At 48.1% G+C, this 27,737-nt stretch overlaps 1 protein-coding gene across 1 annotated transcript in view; it reads right to left on the bottom strand.

Moving 5' to 3' along the window:
* The window catches only part of MDGA1 (MAM domain containing glycosylphosphatidylinositol anchor 1), a 147,702-nt gene extending 120,920 nt beyond the window's left edge, over positions 1-26,782 (bottom strand). The window contains exon 1 of the mRNA XM_068410735.1: positions 26,656-26,782. Coding sequence (XP_068266836.1) covers positions 26,656-26,782 — 127 coding nt within the window. The remainder of the gene's footprint in view (positions 1-26,655) is intronic.
* Between the last annotated feature and the right edge of the window lie 955 nt (positions 26,783-27,737).

Raw genomic sequence — 27,737 nt, 5'->3', positions numbered from 1 at the left:
AGGCCTAAAGATGAATTAAGAGCATTCAAGCAAGATTTTGGCATGCAATCCCTGTTCCCCTTGCAGGACACAGCCTCTGCTCTCCTCCTCCCTTGGGAGCACTCAGCGAGCATTACTGCATTCAATTTGGCATCTCTTCTCCATCAACAGTAACTCAACACCAGTGCACCCTGCAGACCTGGGTGATGCATGGTTCCTGCAACGCAGAATTTACATTGTTTAGCAGGCGCGCTGGCCACAAACTGCATCATTTTGTTGGCTCTTGGCCATAGTGATGGTGGCCCACTAGGACAGGGGGCAGAGGCAGCTTCCAGGGAGAGGGTTCTGCCGATGGCCCACTGCTTGTCTCTCCAAAGACAGACACTTCATCTCTCCTCTGTGGAGGGCACGTGGCTAGACTAAAGGGATTTGGTTCACTGTTCTTCCTCCCAGCCTTACACAGGTCTCTCATTTGCAAAGGGACAGATGCTCATGCCCTCCTGGCAGGCTGGTTAGCAGCTGCACAGGTAAGGGAACCAGGTGCAGAGAGATTAAGGATTGTGACTGGGGGGCTCAGGAGTCAGCAGTTCAGTCCAGGATCTCACTGCACTCATTTGCTCCCATACCTGTAGCAGTCTTCAGCAATGTATGGTGAGAAACAGCCTCTTTCGTGCTTATCCTTGCAATTTCCAGTCCAACAGCCATGTCGCATGTCTACCAGCCTCCCACAGAAGGAATCACAGTACAGAAAACACCATGGCCCTCAGGGCCTGTTTTCTGTACGGTATCCAGCACACATTAGCATGGGCTGCCTGGTGTATCCCCACCCTATGGTAACCACTCACTACAACAGCTCATGCCACACAACACCCCGAAAGCCTAGAAAAAGAGGTGCTAAGAGATGGAGGATTTTACTCCACTCACAAGCAAGCCAATTCGCTGCTGGAGAGATACAGCCCCTGAGGAATAACACAAGGGAGAGAAGTGATGAGCAGGAGATGGAGACAGAAAGCCTTGTGTTTATTAAAATAGTGTCTGCTAGTCACCTCCTTGGCAGTGGTGGCATTTATGCTGTAAAGCAGTGCCTTGAGGCAGAAGCTAGTACTTCTAGAGTAACATCAGCACCCTTCTGAGATGATACACTAAGTGCCAATGCCTTGTCCCCACAGCAGGCTGCGAGCACGCCCTTGCCAATTGCCTCCTCAGCTGCAGGTCTTTCGCTTCCAAACTGCACCAACACACAGAGCCCCTCAGCCTCCTGGAGCCCCATCTCACAGCACCACAGCTCTGCAGACTGTGCTGCCTGCCAGGAAGGGCTGCAGTTTTGCACTGCCTGAAACACGCAGGTGCAAGGAGGAAGGAAACAAGGAGAAGGGGCAGCTGGAGATGCAGGACACTGCTGCTGCTGCAGCAGCAGAGCAAACCCCGTCAGCTAGACATGTGGCCAGCCCAGCCAAGAAATCCAGCTGGGGAAGCCGTGCCTCACAACTGCTAGCACTGCCCTCCCATTATCCCAGTAATGTACATTACAGTAGGCCAGATCCTTCAACAGGGAAGACACAAGGTCTCCCACATAACTTCTTCAACAACAGGCTTCAGACTACTAAACACACGACCTGCAGTAGGTTCCTATTCATCACTTGAGCCAGATTCCTCAAAGCGGAGGTTGATCCTTGCACGCTAGCATTTACTGCTTCTCCCTTTGCATCCTCCCTCCTTCCTCGTAAAACCAAACACATGTAGGCTGTTTCATGGTCCGTCTCACCCACATCAGTCCACTCGCCACAGAAATGCATCCAGGTAGGGGCAGAGCCCAGCAGCAGTTTAATGGTGTGTTGCAGTACCAAATACCACTAGAGTAGGGCAGGAGAAGGAACATTAAATATGAACTCACATCAGACACTAAAATCCTTCTGCTGTCATTAAAAAAAAAGCCTAGAACAGATTATAAACCCGTGGTGGGTTTTTTGGGGAGTGTTTTTCGTTTGTTTGGTTTTTGGTTTGTTTTTTTTTTAAATCTCTAGGTAACCAGGCAAGCTGAAAGACTAGTGCAATCCTGGATCTTCACACCAGCAGTGAGCAAGACAGAATTTCACAATTCACCTCCCATTGATGCTACCAAAGCACTGGGAGATGCTCCCCTCTATTCCCAAACCAGGGATTACCTGCTGTATCCTGTGCTCTTGCCCTGCAGCACTGCATATGATGCTTACAGCTCTACTTCATGCAGCTGAGGAAAGACAGGGTAAACAAAAAAAAAAAATACAACAAAGCCAACAGCTAATGGCACAGGGCTCAGAGTGCTCTTGCACATGCACCAAGGCAATAGTGCTGCTGGGCAGACACTGTTACACCAGTTCCCACATAAAAGGCATGAGTTAGAGCCCCAGGGAAGGCAGCTTTTCAGTAGCTGTAAGGGACAGCTGGTGTGTCAGAGATTGAGGAAGGTGGGAAGTAGTGAGGACTTTCAGCCCAGATGCAGCTCCATCCTAGGCTGTTAGCACTGTCATGGGTGTGAGAGTGCTCTGGGAAGAACTTGCCTCAGGAGGCCACCAGAACCATCCAGGTCTGTAAACGGCTTTCCCAGGGCACCAAGACAAGAAGAAACGCCAGATTCATCTTTCCTTCCTTCAACACCTTCCTGCCTCATGCTACTGGCTGCCAAGCCCAAATGAAGAGGAAAATGAGGGAGTTTGTTTTAGTGAAGAGTAGGAAAAACGGAATAATCTGCTCCAATTGTTTGGAAAGAATTAAGGTTACTCTCAGAGAGAAAACATCAGGGAGCAACATCAGACCTGCCTAGGGAAAAGCAAGTCTCTGATCACTTGGGGCATGGTATTTTGTTCAAAGACCAATGAGCAATTAAAACTCAGTTCTGTACTCTGTATCTAACACAGGAATGGATGTGGTATAAGGAGCAAATTTCATCCTGTAGTGTGACAATTGTCTTGGTTTTCCTTGGACTGCATTTCTCAAACTTTTTCTTCCCTCCACCCCCCTAATCCCTTCCATAGCTGAATCATGCCTCTTCTGCAGCTACAAGGCTGGAGAAGAAGCAGAAATCATCTGAGCTGGGAGCCTGAAAGCTTCAGCTCCCTGCAACGCACAGGGGCCAGAGAGACACCTTTGAATCCACTGCAGCTATCTGGGCTAGAGCACATCTGCCTGGCAAATCCGCTCCCCTTGGTCCCCACTGTTTCTCACACGAACTTGCCCTTAACTCCCGGGGAGAGAATGGAAGAGTTACCATCGCTGCCCTTTCCTGGCTTGCGAGAAGCCAATGTTTCAGCCACAGTCCGCTGCACAGATCACTGCAATACAGACTGTCCCCACACTGACTCCAATTTACCACTACACTTGATCGGAATCAGTGGTCTGAGGACCGGAATGTAAACCGCTGCTCACACCGACGAGAGCTGCCAGGGTCAGCAGTTAGGGCCAGTGGAGGGAGCTGATCCCTCTGGTTTCGTGGCATCAGTCCCAGGTGAGGAGGAGATGCAGCCCCTGGAGCCCACCCATGCACACAGGCTTGTGCAGCAAGAGATTCAGAGCTGGAAGAGACTTGAGTCAAGCAGTGCCCTCCCTTCTGGGTCACACCAAGCCCCCAGCAACGTGGGCAGGCAAGCACGTAAACAGGCAGATGTGAGCGAAGCCTGCAAGGAAGGCTTCCTCTAGCATTTCAGGAGAACTAACCCTGCCAGTGGTGTTACCTCATAAAATAAAATACACCATACAAGACATTAAAAAGAACACAAGAATACATGTCTACAGAGATGGTGGAGGGAAGCAGGTGCTGTTTTCCAGAGTTGTCAACCCCACAGAGCCTGATAGGCTTTCTAGGAGAAATGGGATGAATTAGTCTTGCACAACAGCAGGGACACCAAGAGGCTGTTATTCTGGGAACATGTCACAGAGTCTGCTGTGCATCCCAGGGACACACTAGGTTTCTACAGATACCTCATATACTTTCCCAGTAGCCATTTCCAAGCCATACCCCACAATACATGCTACAAAACTTTAAACATTAATTGGAGGAAACAGCTTGCCTCAGTCCTTATGATAACTTGAGTACTATGCATCCCTCCGTATTTCTCCTTCCCGCAGCAGGGAACGGTCACTCACAGCATTTTCTCCCTACAACCAAGGCAAAGCAACCCCTGACAACCTTCCTGTGTGGTCCTACCCCAGGAATCTCCTCCTGCCAGGTTGCTGCTTGGTGCTGTGCACAGCATCCTCTGTGGGAGCAAGCACACAGCTCAATACCAGCTTAGCTCCCTCTCCTCAGCACAGCAGCAAAGCACAGTTTGCTTGCTTTGCTGCAGGAACCAACACTGCAGAGGACAGGCAAAACGTTAAAGACATCAGAAACAGTTCAGTTCCCTCCTACAGCCTGTGCCACAGCCCAGGAGGAGGGAGACAGTGGAATGAAAGGGCAACACGTCCAAAGCAATACCAAGGACCTGCAGCTTGACAGCTCTGTTTCATGAGTCATTCTTCGTTCTGCTAAAGCCCTGGGAACTGGTCACGCTTAGGGCAGGGATTGGACCAATTAGCTGGCATGAAAGGCTTAAAATCCTACACCTGATGGGAGCCAATCACTGGTATATGTCAAGAGAGTGGCACCTTGGGTTTTAATTGTCCCACTCTAGCCCACTTTGCTCAGAAAGCCTGGCACAGCACTTGCGCTGCCTGTTGTCCAGAAGGCCGTGCTACAAGCTGGAGGAACAGGGCTCTCCTTCCCCTCCTTCCCTTGGGAATGTGTCCAGCAGCCCTCCTGCAGCAGCGGGCACCCTTGCCAGCTGGGCAGAAGAGCCTGCCCTCCGCCAGCCCTCCCTCTTGCACCCTAACAAGCCCTCTGCTTACTATAAGAGCAGGAACAGCACGCTCCACAGCCCTGATACTGCTAAATACTCCCCTAAATATTACAAAATGCTGCTGTTGCCGTCCCCATACACACTTCCTGCATGCCATCGACTGCAGGGACCTCTGCTTGACTGCTTTAAAAATCACATAAACTTTCCCACTCTTTCTCAAAGCTGAAGTTACTGCTCTCCCCGGGACCCAGGCTGGCTCCCTGAAAGTTACGGCCATGTCAAAAATAAACTTGTGGTTTAAAAATTGTACAGATTTAAGATTTAAAGTAATTCTTTATTTTTGCCTTCCTACCTCTTCCTTCCGTTTCTGTGACCATCACTAATTTAAAGTAAGTATAACAAGGCTGAGGAGAATTCCAGCCAATTTTAAAAGCTAAAAACAGCATAAGGAGAATAAACCCATCCTATTACTTCCCCTGCTAACTCTTACCCTTTGCATTTATACAGAGGAAGTTTTTACTCTCTTCCCCTCTTTACAAAAAGGATTTTTCCTCCTTAGGCTCCCATATTTGGGCAAGTAATGGAAAACGGCAGTGTGGTGTCACTGGTTAATGTGGAAGCCCAAGACTTAAGGATCAGGAGCTTGGTCAGCTGAAGTTTAAGAACTGGAGAAGGCCTCTACATATTTCAAGGTGATGCATTTCAAGACACAACACTGACTTTTCTGGCCTTCTCAGAGGCAGAGCGCACGGTCCTATGCATAAACAAGGGCTTTCCAAATCACCTCCCCATCTCTCCAACCATGACTTTACAACTGCCTTGTTACCAAGATAGTGGGCTAAACCCCAAACCTGGAGGTCTCCAGGCCAGCACAAGGACTGGCAGGAGGCAGCTGGCACTAGGCGGGCTGGTGACCTAACAGACACTGGAAACTATGAGCCTTGCAAACCTTGTCAGGTTTTTCACTATTATTGAGATTTCTGGCAGCTCTTGACAGCTGCAGGAACTGGATTTAAGGGGTACTGAGACTGTTTCCTTATCTGGATTACTTCTGAAGTAATAATGCAACAGGCAGCCAACTGGGAGGAGGGAGAAGGGGAGCTCCATGTCCTTACGGCACCCTCAGCACAGCTTTGGGTGAAAGCTGAGGCCTAAAGCTTGTTGTTGTCAAGCAACTTCTGGCAGACCCCAAGAAAGCATCAGGATCCAGCAGCTCCTGCAGTGGGCTCTTAATTAGAGAAGCAGCACCCACACTGGCCCTCCTCAGCAGGAGCAATTTGGGTCAGACCAGTTGTGAGCCCCCTTGGTCCAGGCTGAAGCCCACTGGTAGAGAGAGCCAGCCAGCCGTCCTCAAAAGAAACCTGCTCCTCAGACAGTACTGGCAGTGCATGGAGCGAGGATGTAGGCAGGAGGCAGAGACCACCTTTGCCCTCTCTCCCCATCTCTGTAAAAGGCTGCAGGGAGGGCAGATTTCTCATGGCAGGGTTGTGCCTCCTCCCTGCCAAGGGGATGCGAAGGGCTGCCATGCTCCCCGTGGAAGGCGAGCCTGCTGCAGTGCCCCAATAACCCAAAGACACAGATGGAGGGTGCCCAGCTCAGAGTTTAATCGGGCATTTTTTTTCAGCCAGTTACCTGGCTCAAACTTGATTCCCACTTGAGAAGCACCACCCCGCAAACCCCCACGATGGGCCCCCACCCCCCATATACTGTGCAAATTGGAATACAAATCAGAGGGAAAAGCTTTCCTATGTTTGAACAAATTGCTATAGATTTACCCCCGTCTCAGGTCAGAGCCCCCCGATGGGAAATATTTTCACTGGCTGACTGCTAATAGACTCTGGAGCAGCCATTGGATCAATACCTGAATAAGAAAATTAGCCAAAGCACACAATCTGATTTTGCCTTGTTTTGAATTACAGCAGGTTTGTGTTTATTTCGTTCCCTTTTTCCTCCTTCCCTCTCTAGCACGCTTCCCCCATCCTTGCTCCCTCGTTACCTATCCATCAAATCTAGTCAGATTTGTGGGAATATAATAAAGTACGTGCAGGAAGATGTAACACCTTTTGAAAAATGTTTACAAGCATTAATATTTCCTAGTGAAACTGCAGCACTGCCACTCCCGCAGAGGAGACGGCTTGGGAGCAACAGTGAGACGTTCACACACACCCCCCTCAAAAAAAGCCATATGCAAACAATACAAAAAATCTGCAAAGCAGGAGTGGGGACTGGCTGCACGCTCCCTCTCAGAAAATCCAAGAAGTCAGCAGCGAGGTTTCAAAATTGGAAATTAAAAAAAAACAAACGAGCTCAGTCCTTGCATTCGATACTGGTAGCAATGGAGATGTGTAACTACACCTGGGCTAGATTTCAGATGCACAGAGGGTGAGACAGACACTAGAAGTCATCCTCATTCTTTGAAAGACTTCACCAGCAAGGGAAGAAGCAAAGTTTATGCCTTTCACAGGGATTCAGTACTGTGTTTCTGGCAGCTGAACACACAGACCTTCCCAACTTTCCAATCCCTTCCTGCTAGTTAAGAGTCTACTTCATTTTAATCTCTAAATGGCCCTACAAGACGAGAGGAGACAGAGAAAAAGAACATAGATACTAAGCACATTTTTCAAAAAAAGCTACCAAACCAACTGTTCAGATAGGGCAAATTGCCCAGATAAAATTCAGTGGGAGTAAAATAATTCCTTCGACTTCCTACCCCAGCATCCCACTCTCCATGCCACCTACAATGGTGTCAAATGAAGAAAGAAAGCAAGACTCGATCTTCAGCTTCCTGCTCCAGCACGTCACACTGTGAAGCAAAGCCACCAACCGGGCGCCTATGGAGAACTCGAAGTATAAAGAAACCCCAGAGCATTCAACGTGAGACGAGGTCCCCTTGTCACATTAGCACACCGCAAGCAGCTTCGAACTAAACAAGCTGAGTGGAACCTGACATCCCCTTTACAAACCTGCCCTGAGAAATTGCACATCTTTCTTCCTACCCCATCATTTACCGCTACACACCGGGAACACGACCCTCTCCTCTTGACATGGTGCACAGCGCAGGGCATCTGTGGGACACTCACTGCTTTTGAATCAAGCAAACTGACCAGGTATCCCGACAGAGACCCTGCAAAATGCATTTGGGTAATAAACACCATATTATATATGCACACACATACATATATGTACACACACACACACACACACACAGAGATTTTACTCCCTGTGGTACGTGGTCAATGGGTTTATTACCCTTTTCCACCATCTCTAACCCCATGTTAGTTTAATCTTTATGTTGCGCTCACAGAAGAATACTAAGTATAACTATTAGCGGAGATTATGCTGCACGTAATGGAAAATGTACAAATGTCTACCAGTGCGTCTTCAGTTTCTCTGCTGTCTGTGGCAGGCTACACCAGGAGTGTGCTAATTGCAGTGTTAATCAGAGAACTTTAAAGAGGAGGATAGGCCATAAAGAAATCCTTTTCATAAACATCATGTAGCAAGGACCATCTCACTGGAAGAAACCAGGAAAGATGTTTTCTTCAGAAAATACCACTTACATACTGGATCAAGTCCAGTGAGGGCCCACCAAAATGGTCAGGCAGGTGGAGCGTACGGTGTGTGAACAAAAGCTGAGAAAAGTTTGGGTAGGTTTCTTTGTTTGTTTGTTGTTTTTGTTTGTTTGCTTTTTCCCGAGCCTTAAAAAAAGACAAGGGAGATCTTCCTGCTATTACCTAATTGGGACGGGGTGGAGGGCAGGGGAAGATGGACACAGAGTCAGACTCTCCTCAGAGGTGCATGGTGAAAGGAAGAAGGGCAAAAGCCACCAGATGCATCACAGGAAATTCCCGTTGGCTGTAAAGACAAAACCTGTTTCCCCAGGAAGGTGGTCGAACACCAACCAGTAGAGGGGCCCAGAGAGCTTATGAACCCTCCACCCTTGGAGATGCTCAAAATTCAGCTGGATGAGGTCCTTAACACCCTGCCTTAACTTTAAAGTTGGCTGTAACGTCAAACTAGCCCTGCTTTGAGCAGAGGGGCTAGTTGACTTCTGGACCAGGTGACTTCTAGAGGTCCCTTCCAACCTCAATTATTCCATGAAGTCACCAAGGCAAGAAAGTACTAGATTGGCACCTAGATGAGAGGGTTTGCTCTGTGCCCTTGCCCCCTCCAGTGGGGAAGAGAGGCCATGCCACCTTAAACATACACACCTCTGGACTTGAGCTAACAGATTTTAACTTGGAGATGTAGAAGCAAGGTAAAATACCAAAACCACCAAGGAGGACTGTCATGGGCATTAGACTTATGAATAATGTATTTTTCTTTTGCAGGTTTGGGGTTTTTTTGGGTTTTTGAGGGTTTTGGGGGTTTTTTTGGGGGAGGGGAATTTTTTTCAGATTTGTTCCATTATTGCAGATGTTGACAGAGATGAACATGGTTTTTTATGGTTTAGGGCCTCTAAACCAGGCTGCAGTCCAGGCAGTAGGAATTTCTGTCAGTCCTTTCACCGAGATTCAGACTGAATCCTCAATTACAATTACTTTGGTGCAGGTTTAAATCTCTGAGCCTTGCTGTCTCCCAGAAAAAGGTAAAAGGAACGGAAAGATGCCACAGATTAGATGCAAGCTCAGTCCCAAGGAAATGGAATGGCAGCGTTTATTTTTTCCTTTAAAAACAAACATGGATTTCCTTCTCCTCTCCATATACAGCATTGATTTTCACCATTATGAAGTTACTGTACTGTTTCCTCCCTTGAGCACCATAAAACCCTGAAAGAGCTTCTGGGAAGGTGGTCACATAGCTCCCAAAAAAATGCAAAAATGTCACAGCTTTCCCCAGGCAGGGATTCCAGGGGAATCGAGTGGATTATCAGAGAGACAAAAGCAGTTTTTCCCAAATGGATGAATGGTGCCTTTGCTGTAGTGCCTACAGCCGTACTGCTCACCTAAGGCACCTCATTGCTGCCATCTGTGGGCATGCATGCTCCTGGGGGAGAGCCACCAAATACTGGAGAGGATGAACAGACCAGCTATGAAAGGGGAAGAGTCACACTCCTGAGAGACCGGAAGGAAAGAAAGAAAGGTCACTCTACAATTTAAGTAGATGAGGGCTTCATGCAATTCTTTTCTTCTGTAAAAATGATTGCACTTATCTCTTACTCAACCTAACCATCCCCAGATGCTGCAGAAGTACTGCAGTTTTACATTTATTACTCATGAGTGACTTAAGAAACAACAAAACACTGACCCAGCAGCAATGCACATGATGAGCACAAAAGTATCACAAGGGAACAGCTTCCTCTCTCCACCCTGGGAAGTTTAGTGTCTGGAGGTTGTTCTGTCCTTGAACATGGAGAAGTTGAGTTTTGGCTTCATTTCAGTGTCAGCACTGGGCTGACAGGCAGCCTGGCCCAGTTGACCCCCTCCACCAAGTTGGTGGAGACACACCAACTCCAGAAGCACCCAAGCACTGACAGACCTAGAGCCTGCACTTCTTCCTGGGGTGTAATGAGAAGATTTACAAGTAATCTGGGGATGTATCTGCCCAAGAAAGAGGCAATAAATAAAAAAAATAAAGGCAAAGACAGCAATAATGCCTGTGTTAGGAATGTCATGGACTGAATTCGTGTGTGTAAATCTACACACTTAGTCGGCCAAAGAAGAGGATGAGGCTGGCAAGATGTCTCTAGGAAGGAAGGCAGAGTGAGGAAGCACTGAGAATCTGAAAAGCTATTTGACAGAAAAAAAAAACAATTGAGGGTAAGTTTGTTCTCTCACTCTTGCTCTAAAATGGAAGGAGTGATGACAGTTCACAGCAGCAGAGTAAATGCAAGAGCAGAGATTTTTAGTGTGGCTACAGAAGCAGCCCTGGGAGACTGCAGCCCTGCCTCAGTTCACATTTGGTCTCACACACAGTCCCCAAGAGACCCAGGAACTGGCCCTTGAACCCTGATGACCACCAGGCTGGGTTCTCGCCCCAGTGAGATGATACATCTAATGTCAATTGTGTACGAATAATTACAAAAATATTAACAGGAAGGAAAGGAGACACACAGACACAGCGGAAAAGTCCATCTGCTCTGGTTAGCAGGGCAATCTAAATGCATTATGCCTGGGTCCTTCTCAGATATTTCTCCAAGAGTAACAAATACAATCTGGCTACATTTGACAGAAAGACCCTAGATTCACAGAAACTTTGGAGGCCTGTACGCACCAACACGGCTTCCACAGAGTACAAAGTATTCAGAAAATAAAGACCAAAGCAGCAGAGGCAGGATGAGAATCTACAGCACTGCTCAGACCCTTACGCCTCCCACACAGAGAGCCAGCCCTGGAGCATATGAGCCACAGCAAAATAGCCATAAACCCAGGAGGTGGAGAAGGACAGAGCTGTCATGCAAGGTGCTACCTGAGGGAACGTCCCTTGGTTGCAAGGGCAGCTCGTCTCCCGTCCCTCAGCTGCCATGTGCCACCAGTCTGTATCTAATTCATTAGAAGTCAACCATTGAGATTAAAATCAGGAAAGTCTAGTGGCAAATATCAGTTCTCTCAAATGGAGATCAGTTACAAGCACAGCTGGTCAAGCCACACACACGAACACCATGAGGTTGACCGATACCCCAGTAAGGGAGAGGGACACAGGTAAAGTCCTCAGGTGTGCCGAGCTCTCTGATCACCATTCCTTCAGCAGGTGCTGAAGATACACCGCACTTCTCCAGAAGTGTTCAAAAGCTCTGTAGAAGAGGGTCAGGAAAATACCCCTCACCAACACCACGCCTGCTACTTAATCTTATTCATACAAAAAGATCAAACCAAGCTTCCAGCTGCTGTTTGCCTTCAGTGCTGTAACTCAGTATAAAGGTATCGCTGGCAACACTTCAATGCCACTTGGTTTTCCCATGCTGCTGCTTCAGCAGTAGGAACTGCTGTTGTATTTGGATATTTGCATGCGGCGAAGCAAGGGAAAAGGGCTTTCTTCATTGCAGACCTCTTGCAGGATTTTGTTTGCATACTCATTTTATGTGCAAAAGCACACAGTTAGACTTTCTTTGCAAAGCCCTCACAGAGCCAATATGTGTATTTAAAATAAGTGATAATCACAGAATCCCTTTAATTCAGCTTTTATTGTTCAAACATATATTATTTTAAGTAAAGTGAATTCAGCAAGGATTCTGAAGGTGAAACAACAGGAACCAGGGGAAGAGAGAAGGCAGAGGGGAAGACAGTGGGGACAATGGAACAAAGACTCCCCACGACCAGGCCCTTATCTCCAAAACCAGGTAAGATCCTGAACACTAGCTCTATTTATGTCCTTTCCTTCTAGCTATACTTTTTAAGGACACTGGAAAAGTTAGGGAACAAATGTAGGTGACAAAGGCAAGGAGAAAAGATTTCAACCAGTGTAATGCAATTAAGCAACGGAAAGGAAAAATTCCTCTTATCCCAACATTTTCTTCACTGAAAGGGTTGTCAAGCAGTGGAACAGGCTGCCCAGGGAAGTGGTGGAGTCACCATCCCTGGAAGCATTTAAAAGACGTGTACATGTGGTACTTAGGGACATGGTTTAATGGTGGACTTAGCAGTGCTAGGCTAATGGTTGGACTTGATGATCTTAAAGGTCCTTTACAACCAAAATGATTCTGATTCTATGACATAACACAGCAAACCTTCAGGAAACCAAAGAATGGGGGAAAAAAAAATTAAACCAAACCTAAACAACTCTTGCTAGCTAGCTCCAATTCACTGCAAAATAGCAAGTCATGAGAGTGACAGGCCTGCAGTCTCTGGGAAAGGACACTCAAGTAATATCACATACCAGAGAAAACAATCAAAAACCTCTGGGGTAGGAAAGATTGGTTTTCCCATTATTCCAGACTGACCAACAAAAGCAGAGGCATGACTTGCTGAGAGTAGAGCTCTAGTTCAAGTATAGTAAGAATTATCCCATTCTGGAATAATCACAAGCATAATCCAAGTCCTTCAGAGTAGTGGGGTTTGAAATCAAAGCACCCAGACACTTTTCAAGCCCAGAGAAATGAGGAATCTCCCTACAGAAACCACCATCTTGGAGATTAGATCCAGAAAACCCTGACTACAGAGCTTGGCCTCTCTGGCAGCATGTTACCTAGCTAGCCCGAGTCCTGAGGCACTGCACTCTGGTTGTACAAGCAAGCATCCTATTGCTTTATGAAGAAGATTCACACTGGAGAATCTTCTGCGCTTTGATGACAGATCTGCTGTCGGGTTCTCCAACAGCAGCTCACTGAAGGCAGCTCAGGGACTGCCCAAGAGAACAGCAGCAGCTCAGTGACTGCAGCAACCAGCCCTCAATGAAAAGATGCTTACCAATGCATCGACGTGGAAACGGCCACAAAACTAAAAATGCCTCGAGTCAAAATTTAATGGTGATGGGGGGAAAAAACAATAAACAACAGATGTCCATGAAAACCTGTAAACTACTAAGACAGGCCACCACACAAAAAAGGAGGTTGTCTGTCTATGCCCTCCCTTCACATTCAGATGGAAACACCTCCCTGAAATCACCAGCTTCATCTTCAAAACGTCTGTCCAAGGCAGACAAAGGGCCCCACCTTCCATTCCACAAGCAGAAGGCCAGGAGAAACGAACAGACCTGGCTTTCTTTTGTGGTTTGTTTTAAGGCGCTTTTTTTTCCTAAACATACTTGGCTTACACTGAAGTCTTTAAAAAAATAAGTCATAAAGGAAGACTGACAGTGACAGGATCCAAGCCATTACGTGCAGCATTTCAGGCCAGCATTTTTACCAGAGCAACAGCTCATCTGGATTAAACTCCCTTGCCTTAAAACTAAAATGCTATTTATGTGAGTAGCACAGGCGTGCCAAAAATTGTAGCCCGGAAAGCGAATCCTCTAAGATTTCCCCCCACCCTGCTTCTAACTTCAGTTTTCGCAGAGGATCTGAAGAAACACAACCATTCCTCCTGGCCAGACAGCAGCAGAGGCTGGAGTCAGAGTCTGGCCACCAGCTCTTGCTGGTGGATCACGGGCACAACGGCTGCCTGCTCACACCCCCATAGCTGCACCACTTCCTTAGGGGCTAATAAGTAAAAAGATGTCTGTGTCAGCAAGGCGAGCAAGTGTGACAAAGCACATGCAAGAAGTAAGACTTTATATCAACAAAAACCCAAACAGCCAAACATGCCTTGAAAACTGATTACAAGGACTTTAACCGGATACGACAAAAAGGGAGAAATAAAATACAGGAAAAATCAGAAGAGTTAGTTCAGCAAATGAGACACTTAATTACAAGCTGTCACCCACCCTACACCACCCTGGGGTTTGAGCTCCAGCCTCAATGTTACCCACAGCTGTTTCCCACAGGCAACAGCAACGCTCATAGAGCACCCAGGACCTTAAGAAAAGTGTATAGGAGTACATATGCAAAAGCTACACTAAATCCTCCTGTTTCTTGCAATGGGGGTGCGAAGATTAGCCCCCTTTTAGGTGACCCCGGAATTAGAGCTGTGACCCTCTGGGAGACGTGTGATTCCGTTCAGGCAAGGCTTCCGCCTGGCAGGGATGGCAGTTCTCACTTGATCTTCCAATACCTCACTTCCAACAGCAACAATGTCACGGGTATTATCATGAGGCCAATGAAAGAGAGAAATATTCTCACTCCTAGAATTTACACACCATCAACAGCATCCATTTCTTTTCTCTTTTTTTTTTTAATCTAGCAATAGCTAGACACATTTCTTTCTCATTTCCCTGTCTACCTCACCAAGCATATCACAGATCCTAGTACTTTTTAGCGCCTTCCCCTGCTTCCTCTTTCTGCAAAGCTTTTATTTAGGCCTAACAAGCAAAAAGCTTATACGGCGGTTTCCTTCCCCCACCCTCCCCACTTACTACTTCCTCTAGACTTGCTTTGTGACGATCAAATGCAATTCTTAAATTAAAAGCTGCTTATTAAGAATGAGCTCCGCTGGAGCTCTCCAGCACGCTGACCTACACAAGCAAAGTAAGTTTGCGATGCCATGATGCAGGGTTTGCTCCTCATTTTTCTTTACTGCTCTTTTAAGCGTCTACAAAACACCCTGCTGACCCATCGGAAGCTGAGTGATATGCAACTACATCTACTGCGTTTTACCGAACGTCTCTTATCTAAACCCATCTCCTTAAGCAAGCCATATGCTGCAAACATACTTTGAGTGTCTCCATAACAATCTGAGAAGCAGAACTGTTTGTCAAATGGCACACGCACTACTGCTGGCCACTTGGAATAACCATCAGCCACAAGTAGGTACATATGCTCATTGTGATTTGCAAAAATCAGCATGGCATCTTTGCCAAGGCTTAGCAAATGCCAGAGTGGTCTCTAGTTTTGACAACTACCGTTCACTTTGGCTAATTTCTCCTTTTACATAGAGTTTCAAGCATGATTACCAACCATGAATATGTAACAAACTGCTCCTTTCAATTTGTTGTGGTGATATTCATGCCTTTCACCCAACATTCCAACATGAAAGATTTATGGTATTAATCATGCACATCGTAGTAAACAATCATTCTCTACTGTCGATTGCATTTTTCTGCTGGAACAAGGATGAAAGTCCTGAGCTGCTTATCATTTGACCAGCCAGAAAACAAACTATTGTTGTGCTATTTTAACCAAAGCTGGAGCTTAGTTTCTATGGGTAACGTCTTCAGATGCAGCTACATGGTTCAGGAGCTACCCCATTTTGAAAAACAATTTAGAAACTTAATCACAGCTAAATGCAGGGCTTGTCTACACGAGGAGTTGTTCAGTAATAGCTTTTCAAAATTCAAAATTAAGGATTAATTCTAGACCTGCTGTCTTGAGGCTCTCGTTCACAACAGCAAGCTGCATTAAGCCAGCTTGCATTCCTGCACTGCAAGCTATGCTTGCTTGAAAGGTACCACAGAGCAAGAACCACTCTGGCATTTGTCTTGGTAGAGTTAGCAGCTACTGGATTGCGGTAGCTAAGCTGCTGCAGCCCTCGAGTCCAAACTGCACCTCACAATAAGCCAGCTAGTTGAATTTGTAGGATCACTACCCAGTTGCACAACCAGGAGTTGAGTATATTTGCTTGCGCTGCAATCCAAAAGCAAGCATGAACCTGGCGTAGGTGCTCCACAACTTATTTATCGAGGAGTCGAGCACCATATGTTGCTACCAGGTGACCCCATGTGCAGCGAGCTCAGCACACACTAAAAACCCCGCTCAGGATGTTGCATAAATGGTTGGAGCACAGGCCAGGCTGAGCTCCACGCCGTTACAGCTGGGCTGTGATCAGTAACCCAAACAGCTAATTTAAAGCTGGCTCAGGAGTGCACCCACAAGTTACAGTCCTACCTTTGCGTAGGCATAGTGTACGTGCACCTTAAGATGATTTGTTTGCAAAAAACATTCCCCTAATCCCACCATCTCATAGCATTGCAAAGCTCCTGTATTCTTACCCAGTTTCCAAGTATTCCTCGTTTGTAGGGGTACAGGGAATAGCAAGGCACCGTCTGTCACTACACCTTAAAATAGGGATCTTCCCAACCTGCCGCTAACACCACTGCCTACTTCTGAGTCCCAGTTGCCAGAGATAAGGTCTTGTTATGCAGCAATTATTTGATGACTGATCAAGATAATCCCCTTCTCAAACCCATACTTGTGAATTTTAATTGCTCTAAAAGAAAAATCTCTCTTTCAAAAAAAAAAAAACAACCCACGACAAAAATCACTGACATTAATTCCTTTCAGCCTTCATTAGCATTTGGGAAATAAACACTAGAGATTTCTCCTTCCTATCTTCATACTTGTAAGAAAAATAAGAATATGGCTTAGCACATACTTAAAATAACAAAACGTGTTGGAATATTCAGACTTTCCTTTTGCTTCTTCCAAAAGCCGTGCTCTGCTCTGGCATCCAGCCTTCTTTTAAAGCCATAGCTCCACCCTCTTTATCATAACTTCTCCTCTGTCCCAGACACTGTCCCTCATCATGTACCTCTGATACAGTCCCCTGCTTTTTCCCCCCATCCTAAATCTCTGCTCCCTCATGTCAAACTCAGACTTTTTGTCCTTCCCTCAGGTACCAGCAATAGTAATTTAATCTCCTCCATTCATCACAACAACTTCTCATGGTAAGAAATACTGCTTCTTTGATCAAGTGCAAAATAATTTAAATTGTTGCCGAATGAGCCAACAGATTCCAGAACTAATTCGGTCCTGCACCTCCCTTAGAGCACTTTCTCAAGCCACCTGCAGATTCACACAGAAAAGTCATGTATGTACCACAACTGAAAGATTTCTCTTTCTCTCACAGTGTTGTACAGTAATTTCTGAAGGACCTCCAAAAGGTGTCCTAAAATCAATCCTAACCTGTGAACACAGATGAGCTAAATTAGTAGTAAAAGACAAACGTGTGTTTTGTTTTCTTATTAAAAAAGATTGATTCTGAGATAACTGGATCAGAGCTTGTTTTCAATGGCTTATTCCTTCTTATTGTGGATGTATTTACCTTGGATCTATCAGACGCAGGGATTGCACTTAATACCAGCTACACTTTACTAGAGAGAAAAGGATGGTTAAAACTTTGCTGATGTTCGATTCTCCATTCTGCCATGGGCAAATCACTTAATCTCCATCTCATGTCCCCACATGCAGAGTGGAATAAATGTAGGCAACAGAGGCATTATAGAGGTGGAAGTTCATAGATATTACAGTGATGGAAAACAAATAAACCCACAAGAAATCCTACTTGTGCACTCAGAGGGATTTTCAGGGTCTAACAACTGCGGTGGAAATGCTCCAGACCAGTTAAGTTTTCTTAGCACCGCAGCTGGATTCACTTGACTGGCAGGGGAGTTCAGTCTCCCACCCCCAGCTGGCTCTTGATGCTCAGGTTACTTTTACGAACCTCAGTTTCTCACATTTCTTCTGTTTCAAGGGATGCTCTAAGTCAGAATAATCCGTTTATTAAACTTAGTGAGAGACAGTCATTCTTCACTCTAATTCTACAAATGCCTTTTTCCACCGTGCAAGGCACAGAACAAGCACCAGAAGGTGAAATGGCATTTTTAAGTAAAAGCCATTTTGCTATGTTTCTCAAACATCTGTCTGAATCACATCTTTGTTTTTCCTTTTTATTTCATCACAAAAGCACACAAGAGGTGCACAAGATTCCCATCCGCATTTATCTTAAAACAATTTACGCCAATTAGTGAAGGACCATTTCCTTTTAAAACAGGAGCAGCAATGGCAAGCAGCTACTCTTATATTAAATGTCCACCTGCAGACATCTTAAAGCCTTTCTCACAGCTCGACTTTAGCTTTCAATGTTATGTCAGCTCTTCTTTAGTTGACATTTGCTAATTTTTCTTCAGAAGCTGCTGTTCTTACTGCACCTTTGTCAATTGCTATCCTCACCCTGCCATCATTTCCATTTACACGAACCCAACAAAAGTATCTGCACACCATTTGTCCTACACCACAGCTCACAACGGAGAGAAGCCACAATCCAGCACATCACAGCCAGATGGATTTGTAGTTACATCAGTGATATCTCCCTTTATGAAAGCTAAAGCAAAGGGAGAGCAGCCAACACCACGTCCACGAGCGATTTGCAGCACGAGTGAGAGGAGCAATAGGAAAGTGAGAGACTGGCCAGATTGATAAAGGCTGCTTGAGATCCTTGCTCACCACCTTGCTTCACCCTTTCCCTGGAGGTCAGTAGCCCAGCACAGAGCTGTGACCTTCTCACAGAGTAGTGCTGGTGACTTCGAATCACCAGGCCACTCTGGCACCATGGCTGTCCCCAGTGGGCTGTCCTGCCTTCTTTGCAACCACTGAAATACGTAACTGCATCTACACTGCTGTTTATTACTAGCACGATACGAAGAACACAGAGTGCTTTACAGAAGTGTACAAAGGAAGAATCCTTCTCAGAGGAGCTTAAACGCCACTAGACCATACAGCTCTCTGTAGATTTTGGGAATACAATCATACGAGCACATGCTGGAGTAACCATACTGCCTAGTTTAGAAGAACATGTAGAAAATTTAAAGAAATAATAATTTATATTCAGCTGTCTCTGTGTCTAGTTCACTGGTTAACTTCAGGCATGTCTCTCTGCCAGCTGTGGACCAGAGTATTTGGGCATTAAAACTTAAGGTATTCGTAATCAGAAGCTGACCTGGGATACAGCATGGCCAATGCACTGGTGCAAAGAGCTCCCTGTGGGCAGCCACAGTGCTCAGAAGAGAATGTTGCACTAAGCTAGGGCCCCTGAGTCATGTTTTCCCAAGAGCCAGAGCACCAGCATCAACCAAATGCCTCTGCTCTGGCACCCTCAGCTCTGCAGCCTCACGGAGCCAAGCAGATATACTGCAGCACTAACGCCCTCACCTGTACATGTTAGAGTCCCCCATAGCCAGCCAACACCTTGCTGCCTTCTTTTCTCCCCCTGCCAGAGCAAGGCTACACACGAGGGTCCCTCTTCCCTCTTAGCTCTTCAGACTCCTTTCACTCTACCTTCAAACAAACAAAAAAAACCCCGAACAAGTACAAAAAAAACCACCCCAAAACACGATCACGCAGATATATGAATAAAAAGAAATGGAGAGCGTGGCTGAAAAGCCAGCTCGGGATTTAAGCAGCCTGCACTCTCTTCATTGTACGATCTTTCATCAGAAATGGGCAAGATGCTCCTGGAAGGAAAGAGCAGCACTTTCCCACTCCACGGGAGTTTTAAAAAGGAGGGAAGAGGGGGAAAAAGGATCATGAACTGCTTGGGTACAATGTGACAGAGCTTCGGATCCTAACACAAACCAGAGAGAGACGCAAAGCAGCACGCAAGCAACCAGCACCGAAAGAAACTGGAAGCAGCAGCTCAGTGCCGGGCCTTCACCCCCCGGCTTTCGGCCTCGCTCTGTCCCGGCGGGGTGTCCCCCCGTCCCCCCGAGGCGGCAGCGGAGGGGCCGAGCTGCCCCCGCGCCTTCCTTGCGCGCAGCCGACGCTGCCGAGCCGCGCACAGCCACCCCCGCCCCGGGACGCGCCGCCAACCCGCCCCACGCGTGTCCGGCAGGACACCCCCCCCCCCGCGCCGCCTTCCCCGCCTCCCAGAGTGGCGTTTCGGTTTCCACGGGGTTTGCCCTCAGCAAGTCCCGGCACCCCCCGCCCTCCCCTGGCGGGGGGACACCCCCAGGCACCCCACCACCGCCGCGCAACGCCTCCCTCTGACGGGCAGCGGCGGGGCGGCACGGCCCCGACGGTCAGATGTGCCCCCCCCGCCCAGATGTGCTCCCACCCGCCCAGATGTGCTCCCCAGCCGCAGCTGGAGAGGAGCCCGCAGGCAGGACGGCGAAGGAGGAGCAGCTTCGTTCCCTGGGGCGGGAGGGAAAGCAGGAGCCGCCCGCAGCCAACGCGCTGCCCCTGAGCAGAAGTCAGGAAAGAGAGCGGGGAGTGGAAGCCTTCTTTCCAAGAAACATCTGACACCGGGTATGAAAACTCTCTGCCTCCCACCAAGTCCTGTCCCAGCCAACCTGTTGGTAACAGCCCTTCTCTGACTTAACTTTTGTTGAGCCAAGACCGGCTGATGCCCAGGATGTCCCTTTGCTGGCTCCACTTCTCAAGTTCTTTCCTAGCACTTTAATGCAGTGCGTTTGATTGTCAGCTCCATGGATTATCACACATTTAATTTCTTCTTTTAAACACTAAGCAAGTGCTTGGCTATAAAAAACAAACCTCTGTTGTTCCTTCAACCCTTACCCCAAATAAAGGATGGATGAAAGCTTTTTTCTTTTCAAAGCAAGTACTTTGGATCCTAACCGAGTAGAGATCTCACCAGTTAAACATGGGCACAGAGACACGAAACAAACGCACTCTCCTCTCCCACCTCTTCACAGCACATCACTCTCTGGTGGATCCTGAAGGCCCTGCCAGATCTGCATTCTGCTGTGCAGTGTTAGTGCCATATCCCTCCCGCTTCCTCCACAAGCCTGGGGGACGTTGGCACATTTTCCCCTTCTGAATTTAAGCCTGTGCAACACCAGCGGATGATGACTGGCAAAAGGTGGCTGAGACATGGGCACTTGATGTGTTCACCTTGACTGCTTAAGAGCAAAAATGGTCTCAAAGTTTTCTTAGTAGTTTCAGTCCACACAAGACCTGGACTACCAGGTATAGCCTAAAGAAATCCACATTGTATTACCAGTTGCAGGTACCCACAGCACCTCTGAGAACAAACCAAAATTTTCACTGTCTCTTGTCTGGAAGGCTCATCCTCCCCCCAGCAAAACGCAGCCCCGTTTGAGGACTCAACACAGCAACCCCTCTGCACAAAAAATACCGACATCTCACCCACCCTGAAGAGAACTTTACCAGTGGACTGTCTCTCCAGAGCTACACAGGCAAACCAGTTGACTGTGGACTTACCTTATGCTGACTAAAGCAGCCTTTTGCAGGATATTTCCACAAACTGGGTAAGAAACACCCTCCACCCCAAGCAGTCTTTCACTAGTTGAAATGCATCTCTATTGCTTTTACCAGTACATTGGCATTGGGCAGAATGCAGTTTTTCCCCACATCCCAACTCTGCCCTCTTCGTAACAAGCCGTAGCCAGGCAGGCAAGACTCATGGCCATAGACTATGCTTAATGAACCAAGAGAGCATGGTAAGTGTGGAGGGAGGGACTGGAAGCCTGAAGCTGCACTATTCAAGCAAGCAGAATAGCAGTAACTCCAGACAAAACACCATCAAAACATTAAGGCTTCAGGTTGATGGGAAATGTCATAAGATGTCTGAGTTACCAGCATGGAAGTCACTTTGTCTTGTTACTTAAAAATAAGAACAGCAGCCTCAGCAGCACAGCATCTCTTACTGCCACTGCCGAATTGCTGTCTGACTACTGAACCTCCAAGGCCACCTTCTGCTGCATCTTCCACTTATTGGGAGCCACTTACTATATCTCCCTCCCCTATCCCTTAAACTCATCTGAAATACGTATATATATTTCAAAAAAATCCAGTGCAAACCTGACACGGTGATAATTTTAAAAGCTATGCTGCTCATGTCAAATTATTCAACATCTGTCTTCATGTTCCCACAAAAATTAGCATAGGATGGTGGTTTCTGATGACACCTATAGTGAAATATTTTGACTTCTACCAGCAAGTTGCAAACAACCTGTCAAGAGGATAATGTCAGTTTTCTAGTACTGCATATTAAAGCCAATTGAGGGCTTATCTGGTGTGTGAAGCTACTGACCTGACCTAAAAACTGAGGCTCTGGTGTCAGAGGAGGGTGAATCTGACACACTACAGCTGGAGAACAGCAAGGCATGCTGAAGCACGGGGCTGGACAGATTTAATGTCTTGACCTTAAAGAGCTGCTAAAGAGCTATGCAAATCTTGGACCCACCCTGTCCTTCGGTGAGACTATTTCTACAGCCCTCCAGTTACAAACCCCATTCCTGTAACCAAAAGGCTACAGCCTAAGCCACCACAGACTTAAGGGCTGGACAAGGAGAAATGGCTGAGCATAAAGGATGTGCATATGTGTGTGTATGTATATACACATATACATAATTTGGAGGACCACTGTGCTCATACATCGCATTTTCCAAACAGAATCAGACAAGAAGTGGCTCACAGGAGCCAGCTCCACTGCTGCTTCAGCCAGTGATCTGCTCACCCATTTCTGAGGGCACAGGGTGCACTGGGATAACAGCAAGACAGCTGAAGAGCTCCGTGTCTGGACTCCTGTTCCCGCTGGCAAAAGAGTTATAGGCAGGGGCAGGGGAGAGGGACTGATCCAGGTCACCAGGCTCAAGGTTAACATTGGAGTGTGTCTGTGCCCCCAGAAACTGGCAGCAAAAGACAGGCACACACACAGGTTACAAGAGGGTGTGAGGCATCCTGCACTGAAAACTCTATGAAAATAGCTTTTACTTTACAGGTAAAAGGAGCAGGAAACAAATCATGTCATGCGTACATGGAATGAAAAAGTGCGGATGTTAATGACCTAAACCCAGGATATGTTTTACCATGACACTCTTCCATCACAGACGCAAGAAAACATTCTTCCACTAGATTTTTTGGCTGTCTGTAGTGGCATCTCATAGGTGATTCAGGGTGATGGTGTCTCTTTGAGGAAAGAGATTTATTGGGTCATTTATTCCCCACCTCAGAATCCAGGGCAGGACTACTCCATATTGCAAGTGCTTCAACCCCACCAGTTTCAAGTGCCTGAAGTAGCGCAGCCCATCCAGCCCCTCTGATCATGGTGGCACGCAACTTACCCTGCTGCCCAGCCTAAACCTTCCTTCTATTCCCTTTCCACCACCTTGCTGTAGCCCCATATCACACACTGTGATGACCGTTCCTGAAATGCCTTTTCTGCAGGTGAATTATGAGAGGCAGGGGACAAAACACCCCTGAAAGGCTGCTGCTGGTCAGCTGGGCTGTGCTAGTTGTGAGACAAACCAGAAATGTTAATTATATACTGCACATGGAGTAAGCAAAGCAGCAGCCCTGTGCACGCTCTGAACCAGAGCTACGCAAGTCCCAAAGTCTGCAAGGCTGACTAGGAAGCAAGAGGCATACTATTCCCTTTGGACCGCCCCCCATCCTCCCCTTTCAGTCTAATTTACAGTCTTTAAAGTGTTGATAACTCCAAGCCTGGAAGCGTAAGTCCCCTTTCTCCTTACCTCTTCCTCCCTCCCCCCAAATTCTGACATTTCCTAGAGATCTATTACAGCTTGTTCCTCATCTTCACCAGCGGCATTAATGCACCGGGATTGAATGGCACGTGCAGTCTGGGAAATGGGGTACCACAAAAGGCTAATAAAAGTTGCCTCTTGGCAGTCTGCTGAACTGTCTGCCGTATCAGGCCAGCCTTGTCTTACTGCAACAAACAAGGCTGAAAGGATGGGATCAGCTAATGAGAAGAGGGTTTCAGACACACTTCAGTCATTACAACAAACGCCAATTTATATAACAAGCCTCTTCAGGTAGCAGGCTAAAAGCACCTTGACTCCTAATTAAATTGCACCTCCATTGCAAATGCTCCTTTCCCAGAAACCCCCTTACACACATTTTATTTATACCATTCATCTCAATAAACCTCTACAACAACTCTGCTCTCCTAGACAGAGGTCTTTTGTGCTCATCCATGTGGGTGTGTTATTTAAAGGGTACATCACGTGGATACTTTATCTCATTTAATCTGATTTAATCTCAGCAGATTTACTGAAGTAAAATATATTTATAGACCCATATAGAAGCCTCCCCCCATCTCCATCGCCATAAATAAACATGCAAAAGCAGAAAAATAGATCTGAAACGTGATACTGGAGTTCCCATAATTTCTACATTAAGTGCCACAAGACGGACATTCACAACACAGAACTCTCAAGTACAGCTTAAAGCTATGGTGAGAGACTAACATTTAGGACAAACCAAAGTGGAGAGGGGCCACAGGACTAGTTTCTAATCCTGTTTTATTTATCCTTGCAAATATAACAGTGTATTGGCTCTGCTTGAGCCATCAATAACAGCAATTTCACATCCAAACAGTGCTGGCTGCACAAGGCATGAAATCAGTGCAGGGTAGTGGGCTGAAGGCAGGGTTGGGAAAGACAATATGAAAACTATTAGTCACCGTAGAAGTTTGTGCTGTGCTGATTCCACAAGACACTACTCTGGGCTGCACTCAGACACCTGCGTATTAAGGCTCCTCATGGTCTCAACAGATAGTTTGAAGAGGTAGGGGAGGGGAGAGGAGGGAAGAGACTGGATTTCTCCTTTGTATAGTTAAGTAAGAGAAAAGATAGAAGTAGTGTACCATTTTGGCTTAAAAGGATGCCTTCATCTTAGTGCATGTCTATATCTGTGCTTTCATTTGTACACGGCTTCTCCAATCTCTCTCTGAGAGAAAAAGACAAAAACATCAGTAAGTTATTCTGAAGATCTAATTTAGCAGCAACTCTATCAAATGCAAGTTCACTGAAGTGGGTGAAAAAATACAACAGGCAACCTTCTAATGCGCACTTAAGCAAAACCGGTTTTAAGCTCCATCCCTCTTGTTACAACCCAGAGCGGAGAGGCTGTTCCACAGCAAGAGACAGCTACTCAGCAGCAAGCACACTAAAACAAAATAATAAAAGTTTGGCTAGAAGCAGATTACCTGTTTCAAAGGATTAAATAACCTGCCCTGACCAGGTTTCTGTACCACAAACTCATTCCACTCCTCATCTTTCCAACCTTCGGAGGATCCTACAATTTTCCTCTGGACATGCAGACTGGGAGAAAACACATATACTGGGAGGAAGGAAGAAAAAAGAAAGGAAGCCAAACACCCTCTGTTTAAAATGGTTATTTTACAAAACGGACCCAAACTCAAATTACCATCCCAGCCCTCAAGGAGAAAGGAGGAATTGTTTTCATTAAAGAAATACATCATTAAAAAGTGACCTACAAAGACTTACCCATAGTCAGTGAGACTGAACTGATCTTTGCCAGAGCTCACACAAGAGACTGGCTGCGTGCTGTTAAAAAAGGGAGAGCGGGGGGGCTGGATTCTCTCACTGGGGTCTCTCTTCAGAGCTCAGAGAAGCTTGGCTTGTTAGAGGCAGAGGCATGCCTTCCAGAAGGACTTTACAGCAACGCACAACTGAGTTGTAAGCCAAGATAAAGCCGGCTTGTTATGAGAGGCAAGTCTTGTGGGTTGCTTTTATTTATTTTTTCCCAGTGTATTGGAAATGCAGACCTTGTAAAGCAAGAATTAAGAGAGGACTGGGAGAGGGAAAGGGGGGCTGCACGGCTGGCTAAAGTAAATCCCTGCTGTTCTCTCAACCCAAGGCTTGTGCTCGGCGGGGGCACGGGGTGCCATCCCCAGCCTCTGCCCCCCGCCCTCCTCTCTGCCGTCGGAAGCTGAAGGGCTGCGGGAGCCAGGGGGGCACCCGAGCTTTCCATTTGCCACCCTGCCTGCAAAGAAGGGGGGGAAGCAAGCACCGTAACAGCAATAATAATAATACAATTTAATAATAATTAAAAAAGAGAAAAAAATCAAGCAGCTCGACATCAGCTCTGCCACAGACCACCACCACCCACTCACCCCTACGATGTTAAGAAAATCGGCAGCAAAGTTCAATAGGGTGCAGAAGCAGCCTCACCCCTCGCCCGCCCGGGGAAGGGAGGGAGCCCGGCGGGGCTCGCCGTGGGTTGTGCGGGGGAAGCCGGGGCAGGGCGGGGTGCCGGCCCCGCCGAGCCGGGGAGCACCGCCCCGCACGCCGGCAGCAGCGGAGATCCCCCGGCACGGAGCCCGGCGAGGCAACGGCGGGCGGCCGCCCTCCTCTTGCCTTCCCCGTGCCGGTGCTCCTGCAAGGAAGCAAACCCGCAAGGGCGGCGCGGGGAGGGCATCCTCCGTCCTGCCCCTGCCCCGAAGAAACTGCAACTCGGAGGTGCTCCGGGAGCCGCGCCGCCGCGTTTCGCATGGCGGCATCAGCCCGGCGTCCCCACGGAGGCGGGGAGGCAGGGCCGGGCCCGGGGTCGCTCCCCGCGGCAGCTCTCGCTCCTCCCGGCTCCCGGCGCGGCCAGCCCGGCGGCCGCCTCGCCAGCGGCCCCTGCGTGCCATCTCGGCGGACTCGTAAATCGGAGGCGGCCAGGGGTTACGGCGAGGAATTATGAAGTAGCTACAGGCGCTGGAAGCCCTATTGCTGCGTAAATCTCTCCGCTCAGGCTGCGACGAGCTTCGCCGGCATCGTTTACTTTCTCCTGCAGGTGCTCTTTAACTTTGATCCCACCGCCGCCGTCTGCGCCCTCGCCTCCGCCTCCCCCTCCCCAAACAGCGACCGCGACAACGTGTCTTACCGTAAACCCCTTGTCCCTTGCTGTACACCGGCACCAGAGACAGGAATAAAACACAGATCATCTCCATCTTCAAGGCAGAGCCTTCATCGCCGGCGAAGAAAAGCAGCCAAAACAGCCCAGACAGCATCCGGCGGGGGAGCGAGGAGCAGCCGAAAGCCTCCCGAAACACCGCCCCATGCGCCCCGCTCCGCGCCGGGCACCGGCGCCCCTCGGGCGGAGGAAGGGACCCCCCCACACCGGGGCCGCCTGGGGATAAAATTTAAAAAGAAAAAGGGGAAAAAAAAAAAAAGAGGGGAAAAAAAAAAAAAGAGGAGAAAAAAAAAGGAGGGAGAGCGCGAGGGAAGGAGTCAGGGAGGGCAGGGACGCGGAGCGCCGCTTCCCGCTTCCCCTGGCCAGGTTGCTCAAGGATCTCCAGGAAAACGGGCAGCCTCGCCCGCACTCGGGGTACGGGGAAATGCCAGCCCGGGGGCACCGGGCCAGCGCCGGGCAGGGGCAGAAGCAGGGCCCGGGCCAGCCCAGCGCTGCCCCCCGGCCCTGCGGGAAAGGGGGTTTCTTTGTTCGGCGGGAGCCGCCGAGCGCTGCCCCAAGTCCCGCGCTGCCCGAAGTGCTGCCAACTGGGGCCAACTTGGGATAGTCCTCGCCCTCCCTCCTCCCGACGAGTCTCTGGCCGCAGCCCCGGGAGTGAACGCGGGGGAAGGAGAAGGAGGTGGAGAAAAAGGGGGGGAAGCGAGGGTGGGGGGTAGGAGCCAGCTGCTGAAAGGCGGAGGGAGGGATAGGTGATTCTCTCTCCTCTTTTCCAGATCTTGTGGGGAGGGGATTGTTGTAATTAATCAAATCCAGGAACGATTTTTTTTTAATTTTTCGGGTTTTTTTAAAGCGGTTCCCAAGAGCTCCCCCAGCTGCGCTGCATCGCCCCAGCCAGCCTGAAGGGAGATGCACACGAGGAGCAGACAGACCACGCACCCTCGCTCCGCCTGTAGCTCAGCCCGGCTCGCCTCGCCTCCGCCCCCGCCTGCCGGGTCCTTCTCCCTTCAAAACTTTCCCTGATGTTGTGTGCCGGGCTCGGGCGGGTGCTTCGCCTC

Source organism: Nyctibius grandis, chromosome 1, assembly GCF_013368605.1.
Source record: "Nyctibius grandis isolate bNycGra1 chromosome 1, bNycGra1.pri, whole genome shotgun sequence".
Classification (NCBI taxonomy): Eukaryota; Metazoa; Chordata; class Aves; order Nyctibiiformes; family Nyctibiidae; genus Nyctibius; species Nyctibius grandis.
The sequence above is the reverse complement of the archived record's forward strand: the minus strand, read 5'-3'. Positions and strand labels throughout refer to the sequence as shown.